General features: G+C 41.9%; 1 protein-coding gene across 1 annotated transcript; it reads left to right on the top strand.

The window, feature by feature from the left end:
* The first annotated feature begins 2,302 nt into the window (after window positions 1-2,302).
* Window positions 2,303-10,103, top strand: fgf16 (fibroblast growth factor 16). The gene is made up of 3 exons (XM_043256837.1): window positions 2,303-3,829; window positions 6,231-6,334; window positions 8,613-10,103. The coding sequence occupies exons 1-3, from the start codon at window positions 3,568-3,570 to the stop codon at window positions 8,856-8,858; spliced, it is 612 nt and encodes a 203-aa protein (XP_043112772.1). The 5' UTR covers window positions 2,303-3,567; the 3' UTR covers window positions 8,859-10,103.
* Window positions 10,104-10,308: the final 205 nt, after the last annotated feature.

Here is a 10,308-nt window from a genome sequence, read left to right as displayed (position 1 = left end):
GGTCTTGTCATGTAGCTAGTTGATCTGAGAACTTGTCATATAACGATTTTTATTTGTGATAAATTGAAATTTGCACACACACAAACAATAATCACAATACCCATGTTTTGCACTTGTGCACTTGTAAATTCAGATGTGGGAGAGCAGAGCTGGGGCGAAGCTGGGTGTCAACGAAGAGCTTTTTATTATGGATGTATGCACTTTATTGGACTTCTTTTGGACTCCCCACTGAGTATAAAGCTTTGAAGAGCCAGGATGTATATATAACTCTGTTTGAATACGTGTAAAAGAGAAAGCCATACACACCTAGAAAGCCTTGAGGATGAGTAATTCATGAGCCAATTTCCATTTTTGTGTTAACTAACCCTTTAATTTTTCTTTGGGAAGAGAGCTGAATTGGACAATATCACTGAATCATAGTGATGCCACTGTCCAATTCAGCTCTCTTCCAATAGGTCCACAACTAGGCCAACCAAAGGTGACAGCAGTGACAGAAAACCTTGGGTTTGCCGCTGACCAGACAGAACCGACTTGGTGTGGTTTAATTCCAGCCTGCGACACAGGTCAGACTGAGCAGAGGACTCCTGCATACACGGTAAAGTCTTGGCCACTTCTAAAAGGTGTCAGATTAGTTCCGGCATGCCTGAAGAGACAAGTAAATGATTTATATCCAACACGCCGTACAAATAAATGTTTAACACCAAGCTGGTGGAGGATCCTGGTGCAACCTTTAAGAGAGCGAGAGCAAGAATCTGTGGGATTGAAAATACTTAAAATACCAAATAAATACTGGCCGAATGAGATACTGACTCCAAACCACGGCTCAATTTTGATTAACTTGCAAGACTTTATTCTCCGTAAAGAGTGAGAGAGGCGCTGGAGCATGAGCATGATCCTGAGGTCGTTATCTTCCCTATATGTCCCCGGAGCATATGGGAACATTTTCTACACTCACTCATAAATCAAACATGTCAACTATAAAATATAGCTGACCAGCAACAGATGTCCTTATAGATTTTTTAAAAAAGGAAACAAAAAAAGAAGGAATCTAAATTTTACAAGTTCTAAATTTTACAGCTAACACAGAGAACGCAAGCAGCTGAGTTCTCACGAGCGGTTCCTGTGTGAATGCTCAAAGCCTCACACCATAGACCACCTTCAGTTATCATTCCCTCTGGCCTGAAGATCAACGACGGCTCTCTCTCACAGGCTTCATTCAATACTACGGTGATGTTTTGTTTTTTGTAGCTTATCTGAGACTGGCACCGATTCTTATGAGCTAATGCTTGAACTTACTCTCCATTACACTTTCAGTCAGGATACCTGAGATTTGGGGGAAAAATAAAATCAATTATTCAGACGGTAATGGAGTGTAAAGCGGTGAGAAATGTAACAAACAGAAGACCGCATCCTCCGGAGGTCGCATCTGCAGGCTGCATACGTCATAAAGTAGACCTTATTTTAGAAAATTAAGAGATTTTGACCATTATTTTTAATTAAGTGTTATATCATGTTTACATATAATGCTCAGTTAACTGAAATAAACTGGATGATGGATGATGTATGCAGCCTTCAGAAACGGCCTGGTCTCCAAACAAAAACAATAGGGCTATGGGGCTTCAATGCTTCATTCTGATTGGTTGACAAACATTCTACAACATTTGTTGTTATTGTTATTTTTATAAAAAAAAAAAAAAAACAAACAAAAATAGATTCACTGCACCTTTACAAATTACAAAATAAGATGCATAAAATGAAAAGAATACAAAAAGGCAAAAAACAAACAAACAAACAAATAGGCACTATATTCTTTTACTGAAAGAAACACATGCACAGATTTTCTTTTTTTTTTTCTTGATGGAATGCCTTGGTTGACAGCAAATATGCCGTACATTAATAGCTTTCTATTTGAGTATCACAAGACATAACTCTATCTATCTATCAATATTCATTATTTTGTGAAGGAAACAGTGAGCTATACAAGAACAACACTGACCTTAAACTGTTCAGAAATAAAACGAAGAGCAGATATTTGACGAGCCATATCTTCATGAGCGTGTCGGACACATCAGAGATGTGTTTTATAGATGCCTCTGGCAGCACTCAGCATGCATCATTTCCTACAGAAGAACTTTGTGGTCATCTGGTGTATTTCTCATTTCTATTTCGTGTGACGCATACATTTCACATTTTATGAAATTCCGTCTGCCACGCACTCTCTGTACGGCTCGGCTTTAATAAAATACATCATCAACCTTTTGTATTTCTTTGCTCCTTTAATTTCTGCAGTAGATGTCCAACAGCTGGTCTGGAGAGGAGGAGGAAACACCTGCTTACACAGGGGAGGAGGAGAAAGAAAATCTATGAAAACCTCAGACCGAGGCTGTGTCTCAATACCTACAGAGCAGCCTACCTAGACAGCATCTTCGGGCGTCATTTGAACGCACTGAAGTGGTTCTTCTAAACATATATGTGATGTCTAAAAACCAGATTTAGGTAAGCAGCTCTCTATAGGGGTTCATGCAGCTTTCACACCGTGCAAAACATATCTATGATGCCCGCAGAATTCTGTCTAGGCGAGCAGCTTATACCATACTTGATATGAAAACGTCAAAATAAGCAAAACTTGACCCGAAAATCAACCGCGACGAACTTTTTAGCAAGTAAAAGGCCTATAACTGTATCATCAACCTACACGTTTCATGTGCTTTTTGCTATTAAATCTTTACTGGTTTTTAAAAATATCCCAATAATAACAAATTGTTAGCAATATTTCAAGATGAACATTTACTGGACTATTATTATTTGTTCATCTTAGTCACTGAAATATCTTACCAAGACATTACTGGGGGACATACAGGGACAGTTTATATTAATATAAGTTCATGTTTACGGTCTGCCACGTTCTTATAAAGATCTCATTAATTGAACTTATTTGGCCATATAAATATTTCATTGACTGTTATTTCATATTTCAGTTAGTTACTGTTAGCTAACTCACAAAGTCGTAGGCTGCATGCCCGGTGTCTTCTCGACAGGCACTTCACCGGGTTTTGAACGCAGCCACCTGCCGTCCCCGGGAACGTTGCACGAAACAGGCATCTCACCGGTACAGGTTACCGCACGCACCTGCGATACGCAACACGACACGCCGTTCAACTGCGCTGCAAGTTGCTGCAAGCGCCGGTGATACCCGAAAGAAATACAGTCTAGGGAGGCAGGCGGCTCATTAGAGTTTGAGACGCAGCCCCTGAGCTCCTGAGAGAGACTGCGATCGCAGCAATAAAACTCAGACGCACAGCGAGGAGATCTTTACGCACCGCGTGGCTTCGCTATTCTGTCGGAGACTGCCGCTCGAGCGCTATTTTACGCACACGTCCGCATCAGGTCTGAAAGTTGGAGCAGAAGCTCCGCGTTGACATGCTGAAGGTGAAGCAGCAGGGATGTCATCCAGGCGTGGCTCGGGGAGGATATGGATGTCTATATAAATGACTCGTTCAGTCTGATCACGGATGAAAAGAGCGTCTCTCTCCTCTCCGCTCTCTAAACACGCAAAGTTTGCTCGCCATGGCAGAGGTGGCTGGATTTCTCGGGAGCATCGATCTGGATTTGCAGGCTTTTCCGGCATTAGGGAACGTGCCTCTGGCGGATGGTTTGAATGAGAGATTGGGTCTGATTGAGGGCAGACTGCAGCGCGGGTCACTCACGGATTTTGGCCACCTGAAGGGCATCCTGCGCAGGAGACAGCTCTACTGCCGCACCGGCTTCCAGCTGGAGATATTTCCCAACGGGACGGTGCACGGAACCAGACAGGACCACAGCAGATTCGGTGAGAGCTCTATCACCCTTTCATTCATTCGTCAATCCAGCCATCAGTCAGTCAGCGGTTTTGGGCAAAACCTTTTTTTTTTTTACGAAAAATTTGCATATTCACAAACTACAGTGTCATTTGGAGATAACTTAATATGCTTTCAAATGCGCCTTATGACGCCTTCGTATAAGAAACAAGGGCAGGAGTTTAAATTCAACAAGTCAGTCTCAAGGTCAGGACACGTCAAGGAGTTCACTGGACAAATTTTTTTTATTAAAAATAATGCCAATATTTAAATATACGCATTTCATAGCCTTATGCCGTTTTTATTAAGTACTAGTTATACTAACCTAAAACTTTCAGCATTTAAAAACAATATATATATTTTTTTTTTTTAATGTCGTAGCGTCTGGGTGCAGATTTGCTCACAAAATATGGTTATGCATACACAGTGTGTGTATAAGCACACGCATATTTAATATGCACCTGTTTATGGTGTCCAAAATGCTGATTGAATGAGTGCAGCATCAGCCAATCAGTCAGTTGTGGATCAGTGGGTGTGCGGGTGGCATGCTGATTAACTTTGTTCACTTGGAAAACTATAATATGCAACTAACTGCCTCCGACGTAAAGTAAAAGAAAAATGTTTTAATATGTTCAGTTTGCCAGATCCAGTTATCAGGGGCTGTCTTTCATTTTGCAACTGCATGCACAAGACATAACTTGTGTGCATAACTTCAGAATTCAGGCTGTAGATGTAGGCTTAGATTTCAAGCGAGGCAGATCTGCATTTAGGGGGCACAAGAAGCAGGAACCTTTCTTTACAACTCTGATTATGCTTTGGGGGGGCCGTGCCACCCATGTCTTACGGAATCCACACCATACGCAGGCGTCTCAAGCATTTCATAACCATAAGCACAAATAAATAAAAGAATATAGCTTTAAATAGTTCTGCTTCAGAAACCCCAACTAACACCAAATCAAACCTGGAACGTATGAGCGCATTTGACACTTCATTGTTTCGCTATTTAATTCAATGACATTCACAGTGGTTTAGGCATGCAGATACTTTTTCGGTAACGCTGCGTATCCATCCACCCATTAGGCAGGAGCAGCATATCGCTCAGACGTACTCTCAAACTGCCCTCGGCGAACTCCAGCTCAGGGTCAAGGGACGCAGGTGCGTCTCTGCAGTGGAAAACAAGCTCACAGCATGAGGCTGTTTTTCTCTGAAAACACGTTCAAAGGACCCCAGCCGACACAGGCACAGACACTACTAATTACAGCGCTAATAAATCAGTCAAGGAGTGCTTGGTATTACAATGATAAACAAATGATAGCAGAGCCCAGACATGAGGATTTTTTGCATTGCTCCGATCCGTAATCATTGTGCAGGTGCAGCCCTTGCTTAGAAAACAGGAATAGCTCTAAATTAAAGCATGACCACTGTGGAATCCAGTGGTAATGCTTGTTTTTAGGCCGAGACAAGCTGCTTTACTGGATTGGGTGGTCCGCGGTCATGTTTCTGGCATCCTTCTGGCAAATGCGAGCCGTTTGTCGGTAATGTTGCAAGCTGGCAGTGTCTTTGATTAAACGCATATGAAATGTGCTTCTGCTTAACCCAGCTTCAGAGAGTTTTCTGTGTCGTCGTTTGGCATCCAAATCACAACATACTCGGTCCAGGTGGTGGTAAAAGGCCACAAAGGTGTAGTTTTTGCTTTAGTCTTTAATCAAGAGCGTGTGAACAGCTGGTTTCGGCCAAGATTGGGCTCGTATTCGGAAAATTGACACGAATGCAGATACCTTAACACAATATCGATTCGTATATATAAAAAAAGTACTTCAAAAAAGTACAAGAGTGGCAATGAGAGGCTTAAGCAAACATATCGGATTATTGGTTTTGTGTTACGTAAGTGTTAGTAAGAAGTCTTTAATTTCCTGTCCTTTAGGTTATACTGTGGCACAATTTTATATACTAGTCTGCTGAAAGCCTACTTGTAAGGTGAGAAAATTCTTTCAAATTCTAAATTCTCAAAGTAAACAGAATACAGGTAAAATGGCCAATGCCAAAGACGTTCATGTAAAAAAAATGCCCTGGGTCATGAGTAAGTCGTTTCTGGTGGAAAACAACAAACAAACCAGCCAAAGGTGGTAGTATAGCTGATAATCTGGCCAGGTTGCCCAGGCTGGTGTGATTTGGTGGGGTTTCGGGTATTTATCAGCTTATGAAACAGACCAATTGGCCAAAAAAAAAACCACAGCTAAATCTGCTTAACATATCTACAGCCTTCGGCTAATTTAAGTTGTTTCTTTCAGCTGGGAAGGAGTAAAACATCTCACTTGACTATTGTTGATGTACAGCTGCGCTGCAGTTGTAAAGGTGTCTGGTCATTGTCTGACGAGTGCTGTTGTGTGGCAGGTATTCTGGAGTTCATCAGTCTGGCCGTCGGGCTGGTGAGCATACGAGGCGTGGACGCTGGTCTTTATCTGGGAATGAATGAGAAAGGTGAACTCTATGGGTCGGTAAGTCAAACCCCTGTAGTGCTCACACACACACTCCAAACAACATCCACCAACAGAAGGTTCTGCTCTATGAAGTGTTCCAATAGGAATGTAGTCAGAGCTGGAATGAGGAGCAAACGACAACCCACCCACCAGTTCATAGTCTGCTCCCCATATGATGTAGATGTACAAAAAAGAAAACATTTCACCAGACAAAACAAGCAGTGTTTCCACTGCTGCGAGCCCTGACCTCTGATCAGCGAGGTCTGTGCGTGGCTCACCTTGTTTTTGTCTTCATAACTTTCCACACGAGAACAACCTCTCAGACAGAACGCTCAATCTCAGAGTAGAAAAACTGCCTCTTCATTTCGCTCCATACTTAAAATATTTACATATTTTGTAGGGACACACGAAGCGTGTAACGTATACACACCCACATATCGTGGATATACGAGCTGAGTGCTCTTGGTTTCTTGAATATCTGTGTGCTGCGCAAGGGCCGCGCTCCTCTCTGCTGGAGTGCTAATTGTAACTGAGACAGGGAGATAAAAGCATGTAGCAGGATTTGACTTTTTGCATGCTAACATAGAGAACCATATATAGGAAAATGCGCCTGGCCTCCCCCCTCTGCAGACTTTGCCATGCTTGCAGGAGAAACAAGCTATCAGATTTCCAGAGACAATAAGCGGGGCCCCAGTAAGTTTCTGTGGATCCTGAGTTAAAACAAGCCTATTTAAAGCAAGGAGAGATGACTTCACATGCAATGCGATAACATCCCATTAAATCAGACTGTAAACGCAGGTCAGAACTGCAAATCACCTGAAGACTTCTAGACTTAAAAGGTCCATGTCTGTTGCGTGAAGATCAAAGTAGTTTACCTTCATTGGTGGTTAGCATTTATGCATTATGTAAATCCTGGGCACGGAGCAGTATTTAATCCAAACAGCACACTAACTGAAACAGCACAGAAACAACAGCTCCTGGAGAGGGGTATTGCACAGTTGTTTTAAATTAAACTTTTAGTTAAGATAACTTTTTCTGTCTTACTCTATTTGCTTGGCCAACTGTTTAAACGATTTAACAGAACTTTTAAAGTTGACTTTATCTTAAACACTAATTTTAAATGTATCATCTTGACACCAAGACTTGAACCTGGTCCACTGCATGACTGTTCTTTGGCAGGAAACATGATGTAGCCCCAATGTCTTCTATTGTTCTCAGCAGTGTAGTGAGCCAGTGAATGTTCACCTGCTTAACCCGAAGTCATCGCTCATGAGGTTCTGTCAGTGGTGTAGTAGTAGCAGCCCACACAGACTCTCTCAAGCTGCCGTGTTTGTGCGAGAGAGCTTGTTGCATCATTGGGGAAGCAGACAAAAAGGTTAACAGTTTTGAAGAATGATTTTGGGTGTAAACTGCAAAGCTTGCCCGTAATGACTTTCCCTTCTCTGGTGCAGCGAGCACCTGCTGTCTGGCCTCAAGATAGTTTCCACTCCACATTTTGAGATGGTGACAAGGGTAAACTGTGCACTGTGAGAAAGAAACAGTACCACGTCTTCACACCCTCATGCTTTCCAGCGCATCTGGAGGTCTGGAAATGGGAGGTGCATGTTAGTTCTTAAACATGTGGTTAAATGCACTTAGACTGGACTCTTGATGGACAGGGGGAATATTAGTAGCTGAAGAACACACCATTTGGGTTGGGATGTTTCTGGGTCAGGGCAGGAAGTTTCCCACTTTCACATTTTACATCAGGGGTGTCCAGTCAGGTTATTAGAGGGCCAACATACTGCAGATTTTAGCTTTAACTCCAATTAAACACACCTGAGCTAGCTAATCAAGGACTTGCTAGGCATACTAGAAACATCAAAGTGAGTTGAGGTCAAAAGTTGGACCAAAACGCTGCAGGACAGTGGTCCCCCAGAACAGGATTTAGACAGCCTATTTTACATCTAGTCTTAAACCATTTGTGTAGATCAGTAGTGTCAAATCATGCTCTTGGGGGGCCACCTTCTTGCAGAGTTTAGCTTAAACTTGCTCCAACAGGACCTCTCAGGATGTTTCTGGTAATTTTGAAGGCAATGATTGGTTGGTTCATGTGCATTTTACTGGGGTAGAAGCTTATCTTTGTAGGCAGGTGGACCTCCAAGAGGCAGGACTGGAAACCCATGGTATAGGTAAAACTTGGTAGGACAAGATCTTTCCAATAATCTTACCTGGAATTTTCCATCATACTGTAGTGCCCATTATTGTCTCCATATAATCAAAACAATTCTTTTGTCTCTTTCTGGCTGCCTTGCAGAAGAAGCTGACTGCAGAGTGTGTTTTCCGTGAGCAATTTGAGGAGAACTGGTACAACACGTATGCATCCACACTCTACAAGCACACGGACACTGGAAGATATTACTATGTGGCTCTGAATAAGGACGGCTCACCTCGAGAAGGAGGCAGGACTAAAAAACACCAGAAGTTGACTCACTTTCTGCCCAGACCCGTCGAGATAGAGAAGATACCCCAAGCTTACAGAGACTTGTTCCAGCATAGGTGACCAGAGCATCCACCAGAGTTGCTGTGTTGGAGAGGGGCAGTAGGGGCGCTGGATGAAAAGATGGACGCTGAAGAACACTAAGAAATACAAGATCCTACTTCTCTCGCCTCACAGCTGTTTATATTTGGGTTCTGGTCCAAAATGAGGAGGCCCTCTCCAATGGTGATTGAGATAAACAGTACGTGTGTGTCCTGGATGGCTCCGTTTCCTCTCCTTAATGGGTTTTAAACCACAGAGAAGAGGGAACATTCCTGCATCCGAAGCTGGAGCCAAAAGATGTCTTGAGGAAGAGGTGTTGACTTCAGGGCCTCATGACGTGTGTCATGCAATCACCCTTTCTTCAGACACTTTTTGTAAGGTGGACTACATTTAGGCCATGTTCTCACTGGAAAAAAAAATAGGGTCTAAACTTCAATTTATTGACTAACTTGTCACCTGAGCATAGGAAGTAAAACTGCCTTTGACCGTTGAGATAAAACTCAACATGCCCAGTCTGGTGACCCTGGGGCCAAAGTCATGTTGAAAGGTCATGATGCAGCACTTACAGAGAAGACGGACATGGGGAGCATTCCCCGACCTTCCAGTAGGACAAATGCAAAGCAAGAGCTTTTCAAATTAAATATACCTTAAAGGGCACTTAAAAGGAGATAGATGCTTTGAAGAACAATGACCAGCTTCTACTGAAACAATACCAATTTTAAAATGGAAAAAAGTACCAACTGCGAGAAGGTGAAAAAGAGGGGCTTGCACAGATGATCCGCCTGCTTCCTTTGAAGTTTCAGGAGAGTTCAAACCTTACAAATTTGGTAGAAAAATCTAAGCTAATCAGCAGTAGCAAAGTGATTAGTTAGAAACAAACGCATGGTGCTTGCTGAAGGGTTCGGTAGAGGCTTTGGTCATTTGACTAAGAGTGACTTATAATGTTCAGGTTGTCAGGAACATTATTAACATGTAAGTGAAAGACGTGTAAATATGGACAAACCTATTTATAAGATGTACAATATATTTATTTTCTACATATAAAGAATAATTATAAATCTATATATAAATATATTTATTTATTTCAAAGGCTCTATTTTGTAATGAACTTGAAGTTATTGGAACTGTAGATTCTACTGAAAATATACAGAAGGGCTAAACCATTTGACCTGAATGACTGACAATAAAATTGTCCTGCTATTGTTTATTGTTGGTGACCATATTTGCAAGGATTCTCTGTACCAATTAAAATCTGAGAAACACTGAGCTGACTGAGTTTGACTGCACACACAAAGTTTATGAAGGTACTGTCATGGAATAAAAGGTAATTTTTGCTAACCAACACAGGAACACTAAATGCTGTGAGAGTCAAACCATGATGTTATCCATCTGTAATATCATGTACCGTATTTGCAAATAAAACCGGGCATTCAAAGAAAATCGTCTTCAGAGGCAGAAAAAAATTACAAAA

Source organism: Puntigrus tetrazona, chromosome 14, assembly GCF_018831695.1.
Source record: "Puntigrus tetrazona isolate hp1 chromosome 14, ASM1883169v1, whole genome shotgun sequence".
Taxonomy (NCBI): Eukaryota; Metazoa; Chordata; class Actinopteri; order Cypriniformes; family Cyprinidae; genus Puntigrus; species Puntigrus tetrazona.
Note: the sequence above shows the minus strand (reverse complement) of the source record. Positions and strands in the feature narration are given on the sequence as shown.